Raw genomic sequence first — 25,677 nt, forward strand, 5'->3', positions numbered from 1 at the left:
CCTCGGAGGAGGGGATCTAGGGCTTACTATTTACAATTACACTTGTGTATATATGTGCTTTGTAAAGTTTTAACTACATACCAAGGGCTTCCCCCAACCCCCCAAACCCAGCATATGTTGTAGAACACATAGCATATGCTGTATGTAATTTCATAGAAAGAAGTTCCTCAAATGAGTGTGGAGACACTGCATGCTGTGTCCCCGCTGTTGTCATTCTAGGTGTCCTGCCGTAAAAAAGACACCTTTAAGTTTGTTTAACTCAATAGTCCCTGAATTTGGTTATAAACCACTTTTTCTCACAGTTGCCCTCATTAATAATATATGAAACTAATCATCTTTTTTGGTAGAACACACTTTTTAGGAAAGAAAGGCTGTTCTAAATGTTTATCAGAAGTACACTCTTTCAACATGTACATTTTAATGAGATTAGACACTAAAAATAGCATAAAATTTGCTAACAACAAAGAAAACATCCAAGATACGGCTTGTGAAAGTAAAAATTTTTATTCTGATTGATTTCTCAATGTATAGTTCAATATAATGCCAGTTTTTAATGGCAGAGATTTGGTTCCACTGAAACTCCATGATGCTACAGAGAGCTACTACTTTTTCCAGGAAGTAGGTAAACAGCTGGAAACAGAAAGCATGACTTTCTAGCAGCATGGCAACTGATTAAACTGCAGACCTATCAGGTCTGCAACTTTTATACTAAAAATGGCGCAAACATTAGCTGGTGACAAAAGTGAGAAGTGGGGAGCGAAATGTGAACACTGCAAGGAGTGATATAGGCCCTGTAAAGACGACAAAAACCCAAATAGAGCTATAAAGATTTTAAAGGATAATTATAGAAAAGGGAACCAAATATTTTACTCAAATGTTTTTTAGAGCCTTTCTATAGAGATACAAATATATATATATATATTTATCCAAAAATATGTTTTATACAGATAAATGTTTCTCAGATAAGGATGGGACCAAAGCTACAGTTATAACATAAAGCATTGTCTTTTGTAAGACTATTTATCCACCTGAATTTTCAATTTGAGGCGAGTGCATTAAATGTTTTCCAAATATTGACATCTTTTTATATATATAAATCAAGTAGGCATGATTTTTAAAAAGAGTTTTCAGGTTAAACAGTATTTTTCTAAGCTGCTGTGCGTATCAAACTTATGACAAGCCCCATTAAGAATTATTATTAATAAACATATCAAAAAGGGCTATGTTAAAATTTTCTTTATAGTAAATATTTAATTTTCTGATTTCCAGTTTACAAGTGTTGAAAATGCACAAGAAAGATTTTACTTCACAAGTACTTTTATGTTAATATATTTTGATTCAATATATATGGCAATAAATCTTCATACGCCATAACCAAAAGTATGTTTTTTTCTCCCTTAAAAAAATGGGGATGTAAATAACATTAACAACCACTAAAAAATAAAGCACACAAGTATTTTGGTGAATTTACAAAACTTTTTTCCCAAGTGTAAAGGCTACAAAAATTCCTAAAAATTAGAGAACACTGAAAACATATTAAAGTTTGACATCCAACTTTATATTATTTCCATTTTGCCCTGAAAGATAACTTAAAAAATATGGCCTTGCTGGAACAGGCCATCTTGCTAATATAAAAAACTGGTGAGAGCAAGAAATTGTATCACTGATATGTAGAATTTTTGTAAATAGTTCTCTCTTCAAATCATTAGAAAAATGCTGAAAGATAAAAAACAAAATAAAATAAAATATGGTGGTGGTCCCTAAACTATTTTGAAGGCAGGTAGCTTAGTCTAAGCTGAAGTATTTTTTTCACTCATAGTAATCATCCTCCCCTCAAATGCCCTTTAAAAAATGCATGAAACAATAGTAGCAAGAATCAAAGAGCACAAACTGTATTTTCAAGAACAGAAAAAAATCTCTAGTGCTGAAAGATATAGTAAAAAGCAGATTTCTTTGGGGACATTAATCAATTAGATTATAATTCATTATGAAGATTTCTCTTTTCTATTACGGGGAGAGTCTGCTCCATTAGAAGTTACTGTTCCATTTACACCATTTTCTGAAAAGAGAAAAAAAATCAGGATTACTTTCTAAGTAAGTGCAAATAATATTATCTTTTACACATAAAGGTACCCTCAGAAAAGAAAATTTAAAACCTAATATATACTCTTATGCCCTTAGGTGAAACTTACTTACTAGTGCTTAATCTTTACTAGTATTTAACCAACCATAAAACCTGATAACATGTTAAACACAATGAACTGAAAGCAGCAAATTAAAAGTAATTACATATGTCAATGACATCTCAATTAAAAAAATAGTTAAAAAAGGAAAGTACTATTGAAGGTAGGAAAAAAAGAGAAGACAGAAACTCTAAAAACAATTAGAAGAACTATAAAATAGTCTGCAGAGCAATACTTTTGGTAGAAAAAAAGGAACATTTTCACACTGGACAGCAGACAAGGGAAGTTCTTGGGGATATGTTTCTTTCCAACATATTTAAAAATTGGTGTTTTGGATGATAACTCTTATGTTTAAGAGCGTTATAAGCACCTTCTTCAAGCCATGATGGAATAACTGATGCCAGACCAACCCTCCCTCCAAAAATATCCACAAAAGGCGAACACGAAAATGGCTATTTGAAGGCACTGGGAAAAAACCAAGTCAGCTAAGTGTATTTCTCCCCCAAGGTATTTGCCAACTACTAAACGTGCACGCACCAAGCAAGACTCAGAAAAATCCAGCAGAAAGTAACTCCTAACAAAGAATAAAGCTACAGAGAGAATTCGGAAGTCTCACAATGACAGGGAGACAAAAATATGAATTTGGGGCCCACCAGAGAAGAAAGCCCTTAGAAATAGTTGATGTCCTAGGAATGAGGACAAACTGGAAATAGATCAGCTTCAGTGACACAGAATGATCCAGAGCTTCTACTAATTCATCCAGAGCCTCTGCATGCTTTTACACAAAACATTCAGTGTTCAACCTGATCTTAGGGGCACTGGCTTCTGCCTGGCTTTGCTGGAGCCCAGTCGGCCTCCCTGTGGCCTCAGTAACCGCCTTATGTGCCAACAACACAGGCTTACATCGTGTGAAAGCCCCAAGTGGCCTTCTATATTGTTAGCACAGTATTTAGTGTATAAAGGCAGAATTCTTACAATAATTTTTTTTTTAAGTATGAGGATACATGCAGTGCTGGTTTTTTAAATTTTAAAAAATTGGTATAATGTTGCTTATTTAAAAATAATGTTTGGATGCACTGGCAAATTATTTTTGTTTGCAGAGTGTTTTGTTTACAAATTGTCAGTCTTGTTTGTTTTACTTTTAGTGTGATACTTTTAGTGTGACTTTTTAAATGTCTCGGAAATTAAAGTTTTACAAAAAGTGATTTCATAAAAAAAAAAAAAATCAGGTGTACCAGAAAACAAGACAAAATGACTGAAAACTAAGAGAAAAAAAAATATCAGAAATAGATCCTCAGGTGATCCAGATCTGGAGTTGTCACACAGGGATATTAAAAGAACAATGATTAATAAAAATAAATGAAAAGATAGATAATTTCATCCAAGGACTCAAAAATCTTTAATCCCAGGACAGGATAATACAGTAACTAAAAATATAAATTTAATAAAAGTTTAATAGCAGATTAGGCCCAACAGAAGAGATGAGTGAACTAGAAAAAAATGCTCAGATTGAAACTCAGAAAAAAAAGGATGGAAAATGCAGAAAGCACGAAAAGATATAAAAGGACAGGGTAAAAGGGTTTAACACGTGTACTGGAATCCCCGAAGGACAGAAGAAAGAGAAAGGGGCAGAAGCAATATCTGAAGAAATAATGGTGAAGAATTTTCTAAAAATGGCAAAAGAAACCAAGCCGAGATTCAGGAAGCTCTACACAACACCGAGCAGGATAAATGCAAAGAAAACCAAACCCAGGCACATCACAGTATAACTGTCAAAAAAACAAAGATAATTTTGTCAGACTGGATGAAAAAATTAAAATCCAATTACATGCTGCTTACAGGAGACACAACTTATATTTAAGGACAAAGAAAGGTTTAAAGTAGAAAAACACAGGAAAAGATAGAGCATGCTAACACTTTACCACAAGATAGTCGGTGAACTGGAATAAATTCAGACAAGCTAGAGATGAAGATGGACATGTGACAATAAAAAAGGACAAATCCCACAGGGATTTATATAACAACCCTGAATTTTGATATACCTATAACATATCTTCACAATATTTAAAGCAAAAACTTACAAGCTACAAGAAGAAATGGGTCAATACCTTTTGCAGTAACTGACTGAACAAGCAGAACTCCTTCCACCAAGTCAGTAAAGATACAAACCTGGACATCACAAATGGACCTGACACCTACCTACAGAACAGAATACCCAACAAACACACAATACACATCCTTCTGAAGTCCAGATGGAACATTCATCAATATTGAACACAGGATGAGACATAATGAAAGTATCAACAAATTTCAAAGAATTGAAATCATTCGGAGTATGTTCTTTAACCACAGTGGAATTAAGCTAGAAATCAGTAGGAAAAAACCCCCCAAAACCTAGAAAATGCCCAAATACAGTATTTGTAAACTACACAATTTACTTATAAATAATCCATGGGTCAAAGAAGAAACCACAACTGGAATTATAAAATATTTGAAAGTGAATGATAATGAAAGAGATATATCAAAACCTGTGAAATAAGGGTAAAGCATTGCTGAAAGGGAAGTTTGACCTTAACTGCAAGTAATTCATGAGAAGGGATGAAAAATCAATGATTTATTTCCACAAGGTAAACCACAAATAACAAAACAGCAAATTAAACCCAAAGAAAGGGAAATAAGAACAGAAATCAATGACACATCTGAGACAATCAGCAAAAGAAGACAAATGTTGGTTCTTGACTGATGGAAGAAGAAAAGAGAAAGGCATAAACTACTTACACAGGAAATGAAAGATGGGAATCACTGCTGTTCTACAGGCATTAATAAGTGGATATTATGAATAATGTTACATCAATACATTTTGCAAATTTAAATGAAATGGATAAATCCTTGAAAAACACAATTTACCAAAAGAGAAACAATAAGAAATAGAAGATCTGAATAATCCTATTATCTATTAAAGAATGTGAACATGTAGTTAAAAAGAAGAATCTTCCCATAAAGAAGAGTCTAGGTTGGACAGCTTCAGTGGTGAATCCTTCCAAACATTTAAATATTACAAGAAGGACAAAACTGCCCAATACTTTTTATAAAGCCAGCATAACTCGTATCAAAACCTGACAAGGATATTACCCCAGAAAAGGGCTAACTATAGCCCAATCTTTTACATAAACACAGATGCAAAAAATCCTATTTTTACAACATATTGAAAAAACCCATCCAGCAAAAGTGATATATTGTCATCATCAACTTGGGTTTATGCCAGGAATGCAAGACTGGATTTACATTTGAAAATCAATACATTACCAAAAAATACGTATCAATATTCTTTATGAATACAGGTGTAAAGATCCTCAACCAAATACTAGCAAGCCAAACCAAGCAGCATCTAAAGATGATTATATACGTGACCAAGTGAGATTTATCCCAGGACTGCACTGTGGGCTTAACATTAAAAACTCAATTAATGTAATCCATCATATCCACAGAGTAAAGGACACAAATCATTTGATCATCTCAATCGTTGCACAAAAAGCACGTGACAAAATCTAACATCCTTTCATGATAAAAATTACAAACAAAGTAGGAATAGAAGGAAACTTTCTCAACCTGAAACAGTCCATTTAGGAAAAACTCACAGGTAACATCATACTTAATGGTGAAAGGCTAGATGTTTTCCTGCTAAGATCAGGAATAATATGAGGATATCCGTTCTAATTCTATTCAAAATTGTTCTGGAGGTTCTCGCCAGGATAATTTGGCAAGAAAATGAAACAAAAGGCATCCAGACTGGAGAGGAAAAAGTAAAACTATCTCTAGTTGTAAATGACATGATCCTGTATACTGAAAATGCAAAGGAATCCACAAAAGTACTAGAATTAAATAGTAAAGTAAAATTTAAAAACCCTAATAAGCACAACAATGTTGTGGGATACAAGATCATTATGCAAAAATCAACTGTGTTTCTATACACTGGCAATGAACAATCCAGAAATGAAATTAAGAAGACAATTCTATTTACAACAGCATTGAAAGGAATAAAATATTTAAGAATAAATTTAATGAAGAAGTGCAAGACTTATACACTGATAACTGTAAAATTTAATTGAAAGAAATTAAAGAAGACCCTAAAAGATGGAAGGACGTCTATGTTCATACTCCCCAAAGCAATCTACAGATTCAAGATAATCCATATCAAAGGCCAGCTGGCTTTTCTGCAGGAATTGACAAGCTGATCCTAAAATTCGTATGGAAATGCAAGGCACCCAGAATAACCAAAACATGAAAAAAATAAAAATGGTAGACTCACATTTCTTGATTTCAAAACTTACTACAAAGCTATAGTAATCAAGACAAGGGCGTAAGAATAAACATAGAGATGAAGAGACTAGAATAGAGAGTCCAGAAATATTAAATTCTTACTTTTATGATCAACTGATTTTCAACAAGAGTATCAAGACAATTCAATAAAGATTAGTCTTTCCAACAAATGGTGCAGGGACAACTGGATATCAACACGCAAAACAATGAGTGTACAATGGTGCACTTTGGAAAACAGTTTAGCAGTTCCCACCAGATGTTAAATATACAGCTATCATATGACCCAGCAATTCCACTTCTAGTTATATATCCCAAACAGCAAAAAACAGGCGTTCAAACAAAAACTTGCACGTGAATGTTAACAGCATCATTCACGGTAGCCAAAAAAGCGGAAACAACCCAACTGTCAGTCAACTTACGGATAAACAAAACATAGTATATACATACGCTAGTATATTATTTGGCCATAAAGAGGAATGAAGTATCGGTACATGCTACGACATGTATGAATCTTAAAAATATGCTATGTGAAAGAAACAGCTGCAAAAGATCACATACTGTATGACTCCACTGATAGGAAATATCCAGAAAAGGCTAATCTACAGAGACAGAAAACAGGTAAGAGGCTGGCAGGGGAACGGAGGGAATGGAAAATGACTGCTAATGGTGAATATACTTAAGAACCACTGAAACGTGCACTTTAAAGGGTGAACTTATGGTGTGTGAATTATATTCCAATAAAGCAGTTATTAAAAAATATTACTGAGAGAAATTAAAGATAATGTAGATAAGTGGGAGGTATATATCATGTTCATGGGTTGATATACTCAATTCTCCCTCAGCTGATCTACAGATTCAATGTAATATCAATCTAATACCCCAGTGAAGCTATTTGTGTATGTGAAAACTGACCAAGATGCAGTAAAATTTATATGACATGCAAAGGGTCAAGAGTTGCTAATACAAGCCTGAATAAGGATAGGACTGGAGAACATAAACTACCAGCTATAAAGACTTATAAGGAGCAAACCACAGTTGATATATATTTTAAAATGGAACTCCTTGTGTTACAGTTCCAACTATGAACACTCGAAGTTGAAAAAAATTACTCCACTGTCAATGCATTTTCAATCAAAAGCCAGAAGGAGAAAAGAGGTGAGATGCAGACTCAAAGATGAAGGATCAAACAATCAGAAGTTATTAAAAAAAAAAGGTGTTCCACTTGGGACTAAAGGGCAGATGGGAAGGGGCTGAAAAAAGGTTTTTTTTTAAAAATATGAGTAAGATGCTTGAAAGTACAATCACTCTCGAGGTTAGTTATTCACTAAAACTGCCCATGTCCACATTGGTCTATAGTGGCTCAAAGTCATCAAGTCTGGAAAACCTGTCAGAGAGAACTCAGCGGACAGCTTTTGAGGAGAATAACTGACCAACAAACTGTAGGATGGGGGAAATGATTTTGTTTCTAATTTTGCTAATAAGTAGAATAAACTTTCCTTTATAAGATTTTAAGTCTTAACAAGATTATAAATAAAACCCCAAAACATTAAAAAAAAAAACCTACTTCAAGGTTTTCATTGCTTACTGAATACAAACCTGTTCCTTTTCTAGAAGACCTGCCTTTAGTCACTGTTGGTTTCTTCTTCACAGTTGGTGCCTGAAAAGTAGAATGTTCTCTCCACCTCCGTAGCTGAAAATTAATGAACTTCCACATCATGAATGCTTGGGTAATGCAAATAGATGCCAGAACAGCAATTCTGAGAATATAAAGGAATAAACAGAGAATCAGAGCGCACCCCAACAATGCCATTGAATAAAGTAGTCCATCCTGCTTTGACAGGATTAACTTAGTGCTAAATTCCCACTAAGTTGACAAGATTATGTTAATGAATAATTATCCTGCTAATGATTAATCCCAGAAGTTAAATAAACGCTTTAGTACTTCAGTTTGGACATGAAATCGTTAACAGGTATGAAATCAAATCGAATGAATATTTACCCTAACCCCTGTATTTATCCCTTTATTTTTAGATGATTCATATTGTAAACTGATAAGACATACTATATAGTAGTGCAAAGTGAGAAAAATTTTAAATCAACTCTACCTAACAGCCAACACGTTGAAGTTTCCAGTACTGAAATCCAGCTTCTGATTCTCTGCTCTTGCAAGGCCAAAGCCAACAGTGAGTACCGAAAGAATTAAAGTCAGAAGTCTTCCCAACACAAACAGAACTGCCCACAGAGAAAATCTGAGAAAAATGTCACAAGTCAGATTCGCAGAATTGCAAACATAAGAAAAGATCCTAGTAGTAATCAGATTCCTGTTAAGCATTTCTTATTGTTCTGCAAAAAGGATTCTGAAATAGAATGTTAGGGAAATGCTTCATATTATATCACATTCTTGAAGATATATAACATATCAGCATTATTTCAGGTTCTAGAAGTCCAGTAAAGAAATGTTCGATATTTTTTGTTTAGCTGATCTTTTTTTGTGTGTGTGTAACAACTATTAATGGTTCTCGGAACTACTGGTATATAGAACAATTTTGGAAAATGCTGGATAAAACAAAAGCCGTGTACTCAATTCTCATGAGAGTCCCAGTTTTACTTTTTTTTTTTTTGTTAAAGGCCTCACACTCTTTACAAGTCATATCACTTCAATTCTGTTCCAGTTCAATTTTCCCATCAAAGTATTTTAATATCTTTAAGGCTCTATAATCTATTATTTCAATTTCTTCTGAAAGTTCATTCTTCCTCATTCTTCCTTCTCCAAAAGAAAAACGTGCACTTAAACAAGATAGGAGAAGTTATATCAGAAAAGTAAACCCTCAACCCTCAAAATTACAAGTTCCAATACAGTATCTCTCTAGCTAAGAACGATTCTATTTTAGAGAACAAAATACCAACATCAACAGCTAAACAGGGTCATTTTATTTAAAGCTGCTACTAACAGGTTATAAAAAACAATATAATCGCCAATAGCATGGTCCTTGGCAACATAGGCACTGACTTTAATTACACAAGAAATAGAATGGCTCAACAACTTACCCTTTCTGATACTTTTCATCACTAAAATAAAACAGGCGGGAAATGTGGAAAAGAAACTCAACAAAATAGTGCAGCACCAAAAGAACAAGTCCTAGATGATTCAAGCTGTTAAAAAAACACATTTAAAATGAAAAGATTAATTATGAATTAAGACAGATTAGCATACGATCTGCCCAGTCCATATACACACTCAAGAAAAATCCCAACTCACTTCAAAAGATAAGCTCCGGCAATGTGAAAGAGGTAAAGACCAATGTAGACGAGCTGACGAGGAATATCTTCCTGTAAACAGAAAATTGCACAGTAGATTAAAACATGGGGAAGCAGTTCTGTTCTTAGGAGCAGTGTGGCAGAGTGAAAATGCACTGTCACAGAGGAAGACTTGAAGGCCAGTCTGCCCCGCACCCTTCCTGAATGCTCACCCCAATTAGCCACAGTTCTTTAACCTCTCCTGGCTTCAGCTACTCATCTAAATGTGAGTAACAGCTGGGTTTGCCTGAATCAGATGAACTCCAAATCCCTTTCAGTACTGAGTGGTTCTTTTCATAATAAACATTTATTAAATGACACAATATTAATAACCATAATGTCCTTGTACTATTAAAATTGCTATGTTTATACCAGTAGAGGTGCTTTTGTTTACCTAAATAGTATTCACATTTTTTAGCTCATGCTTTTAGTCCCTTTCATTTCATTGTCAGTCAAGTCATTAAAATCGAAGGTTAAAATTTATCTTCTCACTTAGGATACCATCTATTTGTATATTCTTTCTCCTCTTAATAACCTGTAAGCCAGGTATCCAGATTTTACTTTTGCTTCTCTTTTTTTCTTCCATAATCCCTAGTGACCTGGTTATCTTCGAAACAGTGGTTTTCAAAGACATAAGTCAAGTGAATCATGAAATCGATGTAGGGGGTCACCCTAACATGTTCTGAAATATGAAATAGAATAAAAAATGCTGGAGTGTATAGCTCATTGCATTGTTTCATGAAAATTTTAATCCAGATTTTACACACACACACACACACACACACACACACACACACACACACACAGAATTATGATATAAACTCTAGTTTTTCATCTTGGGTTGCAGTAAAAAATGTTTGCAAGATATGAACAGTGATAGGCCCAATAAACACTTGTTAATTTATGAAATGCCTCTACCTCTCATTTCTGCTCTCTCTTTTTTTGGCAGTTTACCACATATATTGATATATATATGTCTCTATTAGCCTGTCAAATATATATTACAAGGCTCTATTAGCCTGGTTAGTACTTTTCATGTACTGCAGCTCTAATTAAAATGACTAAAATGGTGGTTGATGTTGGCAGACTGAGCTGCATTCATCTGGAACCTCACTAGACTCATCTCTGGCATATAATAGAGTTGAGCACAGGTCTCTATTGGTCTTCTCTTTGCCACCTACATTTCAAGTAGGGAGTTACTTGACCAAATCTTCTGAGAAAGAGTAGAGTTTACAAGTATAGTTTTGAAACTAAAAACTTTTCTAGTAAGAATGCTACAAAGATCAAGTGTTAGAAAGGTAGAACATACAACAGTTGACTAGAACTATACAGAGTCCTACACTTTGGGTCTCTCAGGGAAAACTCCCAAGACATAATACCAAGTTTACAGTGGAGTTTCCAACTGGAGAGAGAAGTATCTCTGAAAGTAGGCTGTCTGAAGATTCTCTCCACATAATTTTCAAACTTCCGATGAACTAATTCTCCTTACCAAAGGAGAGGGGGAGAAAGGTGTCGAGACAACATGGTGAAGTTCAACCACAAGAAAGCCTCTTCGTTCTCTTATAGTCATTTCAGACCAGCTCAGCTGTAGGGTTATAACTGCAATATGATATGCTATGTGGTGTGTATATCACTGGCACTGCACAAAATGATTTTAGATAGTATACAAGAAAACAAACTTTCATTATAATTTTAAATAAAACATTGTAAGTTGCAGCAAGGTGGCATATAAGTGACTACGTATGGGAAATACTGCCATATTCCTTCCTTCAGATGTGTTAAACAATGCTCCAAATTTCTGAGGGGAAAACAATACTAGGGGGACCCCCAATACTTATAATAAAAGCTTTTTTGTTTTTTAATTGCTGATTGAACACTGAACTCATTTTACTACATAACAGCTTGTGTAAATCGATGTAAAAAACTAATTTGCTGGAATAACTGCTGGAAAAACCAGAGCAGTGTAACTGCTTGGGAGGATTAAAAAAAAAGATTTTTTTTAAGAAGAAACACAAATAAGTTTTAAAAATACGCCATTTAGCAGAGAACATAAGATGCCTATCTTTTCTCCTCTCTGACAAAAAACACTATTATGAATTACAAACACACTACATTTCAAAAAGCCATTCCATTTCTTTTATATTTCTTGTCCTTAAATCTCAACCTAATTGAGGCAAGGTTGTGCTTGCCATTAGGTAAAGAAAAATCCAGAGCTTCTTCCCTAAATTCAGGTTCAACTTTGCATTTCAGCCCTGCCTTTCTGATAGCAGACCAGATGAGTCAATACTGGAAAGTAAACTACCATCACAGCTTCCATCTTCACAACCATCAAATGCCTAGCAAGGGCTTTTACAATAGTCTCTTCAACTTTCAAAAGGACGGAGTATTAAGAATCCTTTTTCTAAGTAACAGCAACGTCCGCCTTATACAAACTGACCAGTGTCTCTACAGCAATGTTTGCATACTCAAAGCCTAACCAGAGACAGCGTGTCAAAATAAACGAGTGACAGGGAAGAGCCCACAAGAAGTGGTGGACAACGTGAGCTAAAGGCATTCCCACAGTAACAATACAAAGGTAATGTGCATGATGTAGCGTGACTTTTAAAATGACAAATTTCATCTAGATTTCACTTAGAAAATGGCTGCTTTCAGCAGTCCTGTTCTAGGCCAGACTCCTCTGACATTCTTCAATCCTCATGGGGTTACAGCCCCTCTGGGGCTTACATGTCTATGGCCAACAAAAAAGACCTTGCCCAGCAGCAGGGTCTCTGGGGCCTACACATTTCCCTGGGGCTCAGGGAGAACAGAGAAGGCTGGGTGAAATGTTGGCACATATCAGTTCACTGGCCACGTTACATTTCAATTAGGGAGTCAGTAAGTCATCCACGGGCAGTTCATCACTGTTCTAGAATCTAGAGTCTAGATGAATATAAACATGGCTGAGAAAAGGCGATTTTGGTTTTTCAAGACATTTTCACACATCATTCTATGATTTTGTTACCAGGAGCCAGAAATGAGGTTTTGTGTATTTGTTTGTTTAAAGATTAGCAAACTTTTTTTATACTTGAATGAAAAAGATATATAATGAAACTGAATTATTAGAAAAGCATTGCCAAGTTCGTATCTATCTTTAATGCTAACATTCAAGTAGTTTATATAAGGATGATGTCATAGAGTGATGACTTAAAATTCTGATAGCTTCATTTTTCATGGAGAATCTAATAAACGTAGTACACTTAAATCAAAACAAATTCTAAAATTATAAATAACTTCAGGTGACATTTTCAGCTGTTATTCCAACATGTTTTTATTAAAAAGGTCAGCCATATACTTTAGTAAACTTCTGTTTTTTAAAGAAAATGCTTTTCTTAACTACACTGTACTGAAAAATTAAATTTAAACTGAATATCGCATATATGCCCAAATATAAGGCAAAGATTTGCCCCTAAACAACAGATGGAGCTGTCTCATGTGTAAATTTTTTCAAAGCTCTCATACTACAGGGATCTGTATCAATTACTTTATTCTGAACAACAAATAAATGTTTGGGTAAGATACACAGCCTGAGAAACCTCAATCAATGTCACTTCTAAATGCTCAGAGAGGTCTAGTGGAGGAATAAGTAAGACAGAGGTAATGATGTACTCTGGAAAAACGGACTTAGATGAGTCAAAGAGCAGCTCGAGTGATGAAGGACGGATGTTAACCACAAAGTTGAAGGGTGGACATAACCCTCATGAAGTAGGAGAAAGCATTTTTCTAATTTATTATACTTTATATGATATACAATTATATGTATGGATAATTAAACCAAATAAACTGATATTAGAAATAAAACATTTGGCTATTTCATCCACACTTCCCTGAAACTTCATATATTCAAGTTGGTTAAAAAATTACATTTTGAATCCTCTTATGGGCAAAAAGAGAGGACTATTTGTATTGAAACATACATATTACATGTGGTTATAATATCCTTCTTAAAAGAAACTGAGTTATTTGTGCCTAACACACATCTTGAACTGCTACTGTGTTCCTTTCTTCATTTCTCTGTAGGATCGGTTCAAAACAATCACTGTACTAGTTTTTTCCAGTAAAGAGTTCTTCCAAAACCAATTTTTATAGAGTAAATTTTAAGAAACTGTTTAACACATATGCAGCTGTTACTTTCAAATTATGTTAATTACTTGCAACAGTTACTTTCGACTGTCATATGTAGGTGTTAAAAATAGTTTCAGTTAAATTCTAAGTTATGCAAATTATTCCATAAAAATTAAGATTGCATTTCTGGAGAAATGCCATCTGGCAGGAATTGATAAGAAAAGAGCTTTGAGAATGAAAATGAACAATTACTTTGAAATGTCCCTCTCTACTTACATGGTCAACGAACAAGATATAGACATATGAATTAATAATGAAACCCAGAGGTATTATGTCCACAGGTATAAAAAGTACACGAAGAAAGCTTTAAATATTGGAACCATGGTACTAAGACATCAAGGAACTATGAAAGTCTCAGCAGTGCTTTGCAGAACCTTCTGTAATGATGGACATGTTCTCTATCTCTGATCCAAGATGGCAGACCGTGAAGCCACGTGTGGTGAATGGGCACTTGTAATCGGGCTATTGTGACCAAGAAAGTGAATTTTGTTTTTGCTTAGTTAATTTAAATGTGGCTTGTGGGTACTAATTTGGACAGTGCAGCTATGGGACACGTATGGTTCACAGTAGGTGCTTACTGAATATGGAAGCGTTATTGGAAACTGTGAGCCTAAGAATTTTACCTTAAGACAGTTCTAAGTCAAAGGTTTTATGCACCTTCATCCTAATCCTTACAATCAACTAGAAAAACATTGTACTTTACACGGCCTAATTTAGAAACATGGTGGTGTTTTCTAATTGTGGCAGACAACAACGTCAATGATGACAGACACACAGGACACGAAAAGTCACAGACACAACACAATAATAAATCAAGTGCCTATACTCATGAATTAACTATTCAGAGTATGTATAGAAATAAGTGTTTGTGGCTTTTGAGAAGGCAGAGGAAAGATGGTTGCTGGATGGACTGGTTGCTCTGCTATTTTGGAAAGCTTCTCAAAGTAAGGGGATTTTAACAACAGTGTTTTAAACATGGAAAAATGTGAAATACATACAACAAACTGACAGTATAACGAATTCCCAGGTACCTATCGCCCAACTTTCTGGTTGTTAACTCATGATCAGACTTCTTTTATCCACAGCCCCACCCACGTATCAGTTCATATATAGGAATATTTAAACAATCTCTCCCCGCAAAAAAGAGAACAAAAGTGCTGGATTAATTTATCAGAGGGAAACGGTATTCCAGAAAAAAGAACTGGTGTGTTGGGATTATAAAATTAGAGAATGTCAGTGTGAATGAGGCATAAGGAGAGAGTGGAAGAAAAAGGGACCAGGGGAGGGGGCACAGACAGGAGAAACCCTTAGAGCACAGGTGAGCAGCTTTATTTTAGTTTAAAGCAACAGGGAGCTAGTAGAGTTTTTAGAGGAGAAAGAGTTAAATAAAGGAAATAGAGTTTACTTTGTGACATCACAGAAGCCTGACTTCAGAAGTACTGAGGGTAAAACTACACAGGAGGCTACTGTAGTGCTCCAGTGGTTTACTCATTGTTCAAACAAAACAAACAAACATCTTTCCCACCTATTTCACCAGGAAAAAATTCAAGGTGAATATTTAACTATGGTTTACTTTTCTCAATTTCTCAAAAATTCCCAAAGAATTTTTCTTTGGGACTTACACACAGTACAATTTAGTTGTACAATAATCTAATTAATCCTTTTGGTCTCGCTTGTGAAACTGCTAAGAATATCAGTAACACAAAACTAACATTACATTGCAAAATTTGTTTAAATTATTTTAAATTACCACTAACATAATTTTAAAATGAGAAACTAACATGTCAAATGTAAAATCCCCCTCTAAATTAAAATGACTGAAGGTTTCTTCAATAAATACTTAAGGATACTTAGTGGAAAGGAGAGAGGTGAGAGAATAGTGGGGGGAGAGTTGAGGTGAGAGGGAGGTTAGAGACATGAGGAAATAATTTTAAAAAGACTTCCAAAAAAGGCAAAAAAAGGCAAAAGACAATTTTTAAAATTATAAAACCCCTGCTTACTTTTTTGGTTTTCTGGAAGTAGAGTTCAGGAAAAGCATGAAACCAGTATGCCAACTGTGATATGTAGAAAAACTTCATTTGAAATCTGTACCAACACAAGAAAGTAAAAAATACTTTTAAAGCATACCATTTTTAAAGAATAAAGTACAAACAAACACTGGAAATCAGGATGTACTAAGTAGCTACCTTTGTGTTATCACTTCAGGTCCCCTCACGATACTCCATGTACCGTACTCTCCAACAGCCACTTCCCCCGGCCCCCCGGCCCCCCAGCATCAGTCAGCTCCTCTGGATTAAACAGCAGAAGCAGAGACATGATCTGCAGAACACTGTGACCATGCAAGCCAGCTGCGAGGAAACAGAGGCCCTTGTCTATTAGTTACTTAATACTGAAGAGTATGCCTGTCAGCTACTGAAGACATACGGACCATGACTCTAAGGGAATCAAATCACAGATCGGTAAGGTTTCGTCAAAAGGCAAGTGGGAAGGGCAAACAAGATGGATAGAAAAGTGAAGGTGCATAGATTAACCAGCACCTGAAACCAGGATAATCCCAATTTCAAACAATCCCTGGATTTTTTCTTAGGGAAATACGGTAACTCTACCAGGTTGAGACACTGAGAGCCCCCAATAAATGGAGGCAAACCAGGATTCCAGAGGAGAATAAGGCACTGACGGACTCCCCAGGAGACATATCATATTCAGTCTAGAGTCCAGTCTCCTCCTCACATCACACCCCTCCAGATCTTCTGCTTTCTCTCTGCTCTCCCTCCCCTCTCCTCCAGAGGTCTAAAGCAGAAAACACAAAGCCAATCTGAATAATTCCAGGGGGGTGGGGAGGGGGGGGAAGATACAGTCCCACATAAATATGATGTTTATATCTCCAGTTTACAAAAGTGCATTGAATTAACAATTTTTAAAAGTCAGAGTGGCTCAGCAGAGTATGGTAATATTGCAGGGTCATGTTATTCCCTTCATACTTTTTCACCAGTCCTCATATCACAACACATTTATTGACTACTTTCTACCTGATAAGCACCTACAGCCTGGCACAGCAAAGGATATAAAAAGAGACAGCTCTTCTTGCTGTCAAGGTACATATAGCCTTGGTGGGCATGGGCACAATTCAAGACTTAGATAAATGAGACAATTACAGGACAGCCAAGACAATGTATAGATAAACATAAAATACTGCACACCAAAATGACAAATTCAGGAAAGCAGAAGCCAATATAGGCTAAAGGAGCAAGGAAAATATGGAATAGATGTTCTAGAGCTGGGCTTGAAGAATGAATAACTTAGCTGGCTGACTTTGCAACCCCTGAGCTTCTTACAGCACTGTACAGAAACCCTGGGGGCCATAAAAATAAAAAAGAAACAGTCCGTACCCTCAAGCTTATAGTGTAAGAGAGTAAGAAATGGAAGGAGTGAAAAGAGACTGGAGCAAAGAAAAGGAGCAAAAGAATGTAGAAGATGGAGCAGTGACGAGAAGGGTTAGGAAAAAGAAAGGGAAGACAGAGGACTAAATTAGGATTACTGTTAAAAATCAGTTTTCTCAAGGTAACAAACATGCTGAAAAGATTATATACATGAAAAAAAGCACACAGGAATTTTTTGTCCTTATGGCAGTGAGACTGCCAAAGACATACCTATTGTACGAATTTCCCTAAGGTCCTAAAGAGAATAACAAGAACAAATCCTGCTTAAAAGTGACATGACGATGGTCCTTAACTAAGAAAAACCTGCTGAAAATGACTTACGTCATCAGGTTATGGGGATAAGCTCTCCACAAGATAGTTGGGTCTGAGATATAGTTTTCCTAAGAGAGAAGATACAAAAATTAGCTTAATGAGCATGGAAACGTCTTAGAAAATAAGACAGTATTTTCATTCCTTGCACATTTACATCTCTCCACCTCAAGTTCCATTGAAGTCCAACCTTTTAGATGTTTTAGTTATTTTCCATTCAGTCAAACTGCTTACTTTAGTGAAATGAAAATCAATATGAGTGACTTGAAGTCAAATAAGACATAATTCCTGGCTTTCGAAATTCCTTCAATCCAGTAGAGTAAAAAAGACACGTATGCAAACAAACATAACACAACCAAAAAACAGTGATGGCGCATAACAGAGTTACAACAGCCACTGGAGGGATGAATGTTGTCCTGGGTAACCAAGCAAAGGGCTCAGAAAGAGGTGGCACCTGACAGGAGACAGAAGATCAAGGTGTTGCCAAGTTTTACAGGGTTATGTCCACATAATCACCACGTCTTTTTCTTAGATAACCAGATCTATTTAGTGAGAATTACTGCATATGTATATTAAAAAAAATCCTGAAGCAACTTATCCTTAATATTTTCCCACGGAAGTTTAACACCTTCACGTTTTTTAAAAAATGTGTAAGATAGAACTTTTGTACATCAACAATAAAAATTTTTTTTAATGTATAAGAAAGATTTTAAGCTGAACTTTAATGTATCTGTAAAGTATCATTAAAGCAGCAGTTTACAAAGGAACAAGCACTGGACTGAAAGGCTGAGTTTTAGTCTATCTCCAACCATAAATGTCATACCCTGGAAAATTCACTTTACCTATTTATTCATCTCTAACATAGCAATTAAAAAAAAATACTGTGTCCTGACAAACTCAAAAATATGTAAACTCTGGGGTTCATATAAACTTAAAGGACTGATATTACTAATATTAGATACTCTCTTCCCCCTCATTAGTTAGAATGGTACACTTAAAGGTTTAGATAGCCTTAATAAAAAGTTAATCAATATTTTAATTTGCTCAGAAAATACCTGGACTGTTTTTAAAGAACGAAATAACTGGAAACACTACAACTCATGTAACCCAGTGAAAGTATCACTGATAACTTACCCTTTTTGCTAATACAGAGATACCTGCAAATGACTACAAGATATGAAGACAACACTCAGATCGACTAAAAATGAGTAAGGCTTTCTGAAACATTAAACATAGTTGGCAATTTTTGCTGTATAAAAACTAACTAAAAGAGAAGCTTACTGATGAAACTTGATTTATACTAGTTCAAGAGCAGAACTCCTAATCTTAGATAAGAACAACAAGAGACAAGGAATTTTTCTAAGGTTCAGGGTTTGCTTATGAGCATTAAAAATAGGACATCAATTTCTGTTCTGGGTATATAATTAAATACTTTTGAGAGATAAGAATTTCAGCACAGTACATACTTACAGATATGAGAATGAATGTGCCCCAAACACAAGAAAATAGGTAGAATGCACTCAGCTGACCAGATTCATTAAACTTGCTGTGTTTCGTTTTGGAAAAGTGCATTCGCCTGTTAATTTTCTAAAGATAAAAACGATCGTTAATAATTAAGATTATAAAATATATTTAATATGACTATCATAGTATGGAGAGCTAGTATTTTACAAAGTATAGATTTCTAAGATTGCATACTTACATCCAACACATATTCTTGAATTATGGCATGAATAATTATCGCCACTAGCATGTAGAAGAAAACTGTAGCCAAATCTTTGATACCATAGTAATAAAGGAACGCTGATTCAGTAGCTTGTTCTTCTGAAGGTCAAAAAGGACAGGACACACATACACAAAAATATACATAAGATTATAAAAACAGCACTTAAGTACAACATAGTTATGGAAAGAAACAAGAGAAGACTAACCTAATAAATAAGTTTACAGAAACATCATGGTAATTTGCTTTTGGACACCTTCAGTCTTAGGAACAATGAAAACTGAGGAGACTATCTAGAAGTCTAAAGCTTCAGAAATTATTTACAAAGACTTGACACATGTTAGTTACAGCCATTAAAGACCAGAGAACAGGGAAGGGGAGGCCACATTAAGATCCTTGGGGACTGTAAAATTGGTATTACCCCAGGGATAGGGGTTAGATTATACTTAGGTTGTATTAAAGTTATACTTAGCACATTTGCCTGTCTTTTCAAAGAACTTTTGAAACTTTCTGCTTTCTAGCTCTACTTTCAAACTAGACACCACATTTATGATTCTGCTGGAAAAGCTGACTTAACTTTGATTTGATTTAGTTTTGAATTCTAAGCAGGAGAGAGAGGCAACTGCTACAATTGTTTTCAATCTTTAAAATTGCTAAGATTTTTTCAGAACAAGACTTAATCAAATACTTGTGAATTGATAAAAGAGCTTTGTTTTTTTCTGGCATACTCAAATTTCAAAACAACTTTGTGGTTCTGAGTACTGTGATATCTAAGTTACTACATCAAATATTTACAAAATGATATAACTGAACAAAAACCCAACTCCATGTTGTATAATTGATCTTACATTCTAAATAGAGAGACTCCTGGCTCGCGGCAAGTTTACCACCTGAGTATGGTAATATTTTGTTAACTGAATACCCCACTCCTCACCCATGCTAGTTAATTTTTTTCTTTTTTGCGGTACGCGGGCCTCTCACTGTTGTGGCCTCTCCCGCTGCGGAGCACAGGCTCCGGACGCGCAGGCTCAGCGGCCATGGCTCACGGGCCCAGCCGCTCCGCGGCACGTGGGATCTTCCCGGACCGGGGCACGAACCCATGTCCCTTGAATCGGCAGGCGGACTCTCAACCACTGTGCCACCAGGGAAGCCCCATGCTAGTTAATTATATTACTGTATTCAACTACAATCAACTTCCAATAACAACTTGATTTTCACATAGCATCATTCAGAAAAACTTTTCGAAATAAAACCTGAAAGTGTAGTTTGGATGTTATTACCAGATACTTACTGACATTCTCTCTAATCAAATAACTGATAGGACGGTAGAGCACAACCAAAAAGTGAAAAATAAAATGGGCTTAAGAGGGTTGTTATTACGGGTCCAAAATAGAACCCATACAAGTCAGAAAAACAGAACCTGAACATTGGGCCTTTAGAAACCTTGACTGAACAAAGACACTTCAGACAAATGTAAAATATCTATTCTTAGGATTTTCTTATGAAAAGATCAGAGGGAAGAGAAGGCAAAAAAAAAAAAGTTCTTCATTGGAATTTTAAGCCCATTTACAAAAATACACAATAAACATTAAACACATAAAAACTGATTTTCATACAATATATATTGCGAAGTCAACCAAAAACATCAGATTTTGCATTACAAAATCATCAAAATAATATTCAGTCTAATCACGAATGAGACCTGTGAAAATAACGAAGAACCTAGTATTCATGGAGATTTCCAAGTCTGTCCCACTGAACTCTTCTACTAACCAGAAAATTCCAAAAGAAAACTACCTACCTGTTGCAGGGAGGGTAACATTGTACTGAAGAGTAACAAAAATTATAGAAGCTTTTGCTGTTATCTAGAAAGAAAAAAAAAGATCAAGTCAATTTGTGACCCTCTCCCAAGTAGCAAATCGGGGGGAAAAACATTCCAAGTTCTGTCCCCACATCTAAGAACCAAGGGCACCCTAGTTCCAGCTGCACCCTGATAGGCACGACTGGGCTTCCCGATCACCAAGGGGTTGATCTTTTTTTTTTTTTTTTAACATCTTTATTGGAGTATAATTGCTTTACAATGGTATGTTAGCTTCAGCTTCACAACAAAATGAATCAGTTATATACATACATATATTCCCATATCTCTTCCCGCTTGCGTCTCCCTGCCTCCCACCCTCCCTATCCCACCCCTCCAGGCGGTCACAAAGCACCGAGCTGATCTCCCTGTGCTTTGCGGCTGCTTCCCACTAGCTATTTACCTTACGTTTGGTAGTGTATATATATCCATGCCTCTTTATCGCTTTGTCACCGTTTACCCTTCCCCCTCCCCATAACCTCAAGTCCATTCTCTAGTAAGTCTGTGTCTTTATTCCTGTTTCACCCCTAGGTTTTTCATGACATTTTTTTTTTAAAATTCCATATATATGTGTTAGCATATGGTATTTGTCTCTCTCTTTCTGACTTACTTCACTCTGTATGACAGACTCTAGGTCTATCCACCTCATTACAAATAGCTCAATTTCGTCTCTTTTTATGGCTGAGTAATATTCCATTGTATATATGTGCCACATCTTCTTTATCCATTCATCCGATGATGGACACTTAGGTTGTTTCCATCTCCGGGCTATTGTAAATAGAGCTGCAATGAACATTTTGGTACATGACTCTTTTTGAATTATGGTTTTCTCAGGGTATAAGGGGTTGATCTTGAAAGAACATAATTCGCCAGTGTAGTCTGAAGTTTAGATGGGATTGTGTAATTCACTCCTAACGTTAAGATTTCAAAAGAGATACTGCAGTTCCAGTAAACAGTGTTTTGACAAATAATGTTTCTCTACTCTAGACCTGTACAATGAACACAAAATTTCCATCAAGAAAAATTTTAAATGTAAATTAATGAAAGAAAAGGAAGCACAGTTACCATGACAAAACGTAGATCAAAGGTAGGATCTGTGGTGTGTGTTAATCTCCCACACACCTGACATGGTTACATGGTCGATAAATATTTAACTGACCTGACTACTAGTAAAAGCAAAGTGGTCAGAACAGAAAAATGGAACGCTTACTCAATATTTATAGGCACCAGGCACTGTGCTAGACAAGAAAGGATAACAAAGGAATGGTATAATCCTGATGACTAGCAACTCAGTCCAGTCTGGAGGACAGGTAAACAGATTGCTATAATACCACAGAATCAATGCCAATGTGAACTGAGGATAAACAACCAAAGCATTTTTTTTGTTTTTGTTTTCCTCCTGGGGTGAGGAATGAGGCATGCTCTGGAAAGCCTTCGCAGGGGATGTGGTGCAGAAGTCGTCTCCTGTTGGAAAAGAAAAGTTCCCTAGGCTCACGCAGTGGGACCAAGAGGGCAGCACAGGTAGGAGAAACAGAAGCACAAAGGTCAAGGAGCGGTAAACAGGAGGTCAGGCTGGGGCACTCATCAGGAAGGGGTAGAAAGGCCTAGAAAAGTTACCAAGTGCTAGAAAGGACCTAGTTTGCTGAGCTTAGTAGTTTAGATTTTATTTTAGCCCGACCAGACAGTTTTGGGGAGGGGGAAGTTATTTGTGCTTTTCAGAAAGATCGCTGACTGGGGTGCAGTGCTGGCCTCTCAAGCCCCCTCGGGGCCGCGCTCCACCCCGCAGTCAGTATCCCCTCCCGGTCATGTTAACGCCGCTCCCCACGCCCATCCTCCCTCCACCCGCGCCCCAAAGGACCTTCACCGATTCCCATTCTCTCCAGGATAAGAACAAATTCTGCGGTCTGACCCCTGCTTCTCCAGCCCCTGTCCGGCCGCTTCTGCCCCATCCCTTGCCTCCTGCACTCCTCCCCCCATAGCTCCATGCACCCGCAGTGTTATCTAAAACACTGCTGGAAAACTTCTCCACTTCAGATCTCAGGTCAACTACACCCTTTCAAGGAAGCCTTCCCCGTCTCTTAGGGCAGGTCATTTCCTTTGTTAGATTACCTCAGAGACCTGTGTTCCTTTCTTACAAAACGTATACTTTTGGCGTGATTGTGTTAATCACTGCTGTCTCACCCATTAGACAGCCAGTAGTCTCCATAAGAGCTGGGAGCACGTCTGTTTCTGCTCATCACTATATGCTTAGAGCCCAGCATGGCGTGTGGCACTTATTAGGCCATTGTTCAATATTACTGAACAAATATTAGATAAAATATAAACTGGAGTAAGGATGCAAGTCAAGTACGAGTTTTGCAAGAGACCTGTGAAAAATAATAAGGTCTGAACGAAGGCAGTAGTAGTGGGTAGAGGCGGAACTTTTGAGGCAGAATAAGGCTTGGTTAGCAGGACAGAATCAAAGTATGTACTGATGCTGCAACAACTGGGTGAAAAGCAATACTATTAATAAAAACGTGGAATATACAGGAGGAACCGCAGGTCTGAGGCAAAGAAGAAATTGCACTTTATATAAACTTAGATTTCTACGAGATATGCAGGTGGCAAGACCAACAGGTAGGTAAGGCCCACGCCTGGAGCTCTGCAGGGAGACCCGGGCTTAAGGATTTGGAAGTCTCTGTTTACAGACAGTACGTGGTACATAGTCGAGGCTGTGCAAGTATATAAACCCTCTACAGAGAGTGTACGGGATTCGATGAGAAGTAGGACACCAACAGAACCACGGAGAGGGCAGAGAAAAAGGCCGGCGGCAAAATAAGAAGAAATGATCAGAGAGAAGAGGCAGAGAGAAGAGGAAGAGAGCTAGATGCCCCCAAAGCCAAAGGGGAAACATTTCAAAAAGGGGTGGTTAATAAAGTCAAAGTTTCAATAGAGATGTGTCAGGAAAAGAGCGCAACGGACCGGACGACTTAAGAAGTCATCAGTGGTCGCAGCTTGAGTGACTCCAGTGAAGAAGTGAAAGCAAAAGCCACCTCAAAGTGGAGTGCAGAGCAAAAGGGGAACAAAGGGGTTCCCAGCGACAGATGCCAGGTCAAGATTTATGTCGTTTCGTGATGGGAGGCACTGAGCTGGTGCGGGGGCAGTCAGCAAAGGCACCAGGGAACAGGGAGAATTTAACATGTAAGGGCATAATGGATGGAAAGATCTGGTAGGGGTGAAATATAAGGATAGAGCTAAAGGTTGATCTTGAGCAGTTTTCCTCTTAGATCAGGCAGGCAGAAGGTAAAAATGATGAGATAGATAAGTTCAAAACAAGGCAAGAAACTGAAGAAATTCCCTGTGGCGGGGGAAAAGCAATGTCATCTGTTAAGCATAGTTGGGGACTCAAACGATGAGTATTTTTATAGTTCCTTTAGGCAAAGGGGCTGGCCAAGGAAAAGTAAAAAGATCCCCGGGTATTACTTTTGTCTGAGGTCAGAAACCTTTGACTTGTAATATTATCTATCAGCAAGAGTGCATGACTTTCTCTGACAACACTGAGCAATCCACAAATGGGAGGCACGGAAAAGGCAGATGGCAGGCTGGACCCACGGGTGGATACGTGCAGGCCAAGTAGGGAGAAAGACCAAGAGGGAAAGGGAGCTGAGGGCCTGGGGAGAGTGTGGACAGTAGTTAAAGTCTACAGGAAGAAAAGCAAAGCAACAAGGGGCTAGTATACTGGAGAAAAGGAAAGGGGACCAGGCCCCACAAAAGCCTGGACTAGGTGGAGAGCTGGCATACGAGCAGCAGACGTGGGGAGATGAACAACATGCAGGTTGCAGCTGAGTTCTGCTGTTCTGGAATTCAGGATCTGGAAATATGGCAGGCTTGTGAGATAAAGTCAGGGTATGGCCACCACAGTGAGTTGTTTCACTGGGTAGATACATAAAGATCACTTGCCTAGAAAAGGCAAGTACGGCTTTTCTGTATTACATTTTGGGTCATTCACACGGATACGTGAGAGCAGAACAATGACATGAATTTCCAGGGTAACACTGCTTTCATGTGATTCTTTTTAATAAAGTTGACTGATTACTAAATTTTATGTTTTAATATCTTTGTTTAGATTTCATATATAAACGCACACACACTCCACATCCCTGTTTCTAATTTAGAATATGAGGTCACCACTACCATAGCTAAAAAAAACTTTTTAAGTTTTTTTACAATTGACAAGTGAAATTCTTCAAAGATAAATTTAATATCAAATTCCCCAAGCAACAAAAATTAGATTATCCTTTACTGCTAGGCTTCCAAAGAAAATTAAAATCCGGCTTCCAGCTAGCTTGGCATGTGACAGTAAGCGGATAAGAAGAGGAAAAACACAAACTACACACCCTAAAAATG

General features: G+C 36.7%; 1 protein-coding gene across 1 annotated transcript in view; it reads right to left on the bottom strand.

Annotated features, from left to right (window-relative positions):
• Nucleotides 1-485: 485 nt before the first annotated feature.
• The window catches only part of TRAM1 (translocation associated membrane protein 1), a 29,701-nt gene continuing 4,509 nt past the window's right edge, over nt 486-25,677 (bottom strand). The window contains exons 2-11 of the mRNA XM_060127987.1: nt 21,235-21,298; nt 19,413-19,534; nt 19,181-19,297; nt 17,723-17,781; nt 15,962-16,046; nt 9,763-9,833; nt 9,552-9,656; nt 8,609-8,752; nt 8,100-8,260; nt 486-2,059 (exon numbers count right to left, since the gene is read on the bottom strand). Coding sequence (XP_059983970.1) covers nt 1,986-2,059; nt 8,100-8,260; nt 8,609-8,752; nt 9,552-9,656; nt 9,763-9,833; nt 15,962-16,046; nt 17,723-17,781; nt 19,181-19,297; nt 19,413-19,534; nt 21,235-21,298 — 1,002 coding nt within the window. The 3' untranslated portion in view covers nt 486-1,985. The remainder of the gene's footprint in view (nt 2,060-8,099; nt 8,261-8,608; nt 8,753-9,551; nt 9,657-9,762; nt 9,834-15,961; nt 16,047-17,722; nt 17,782-19,180; nt 19,298-19,412; nt 19,535-21,234; nt 21,299-25,677) is intronic.

This window comes from Lagenorhynchus albirostris, chromosome 17 (genome assembly GCF_949774975.1).
Source record: "Lagenorhynchus albirostris chromosome 17, mLagAlb1.1, whole genome shotgun sequence".
NCBI lineage: Eukaryota > Metazoa > Chordata > Mammalia > Artiodactyla > Delphinidae > Lagenorhynchus > Lagenorhynchus albirostris.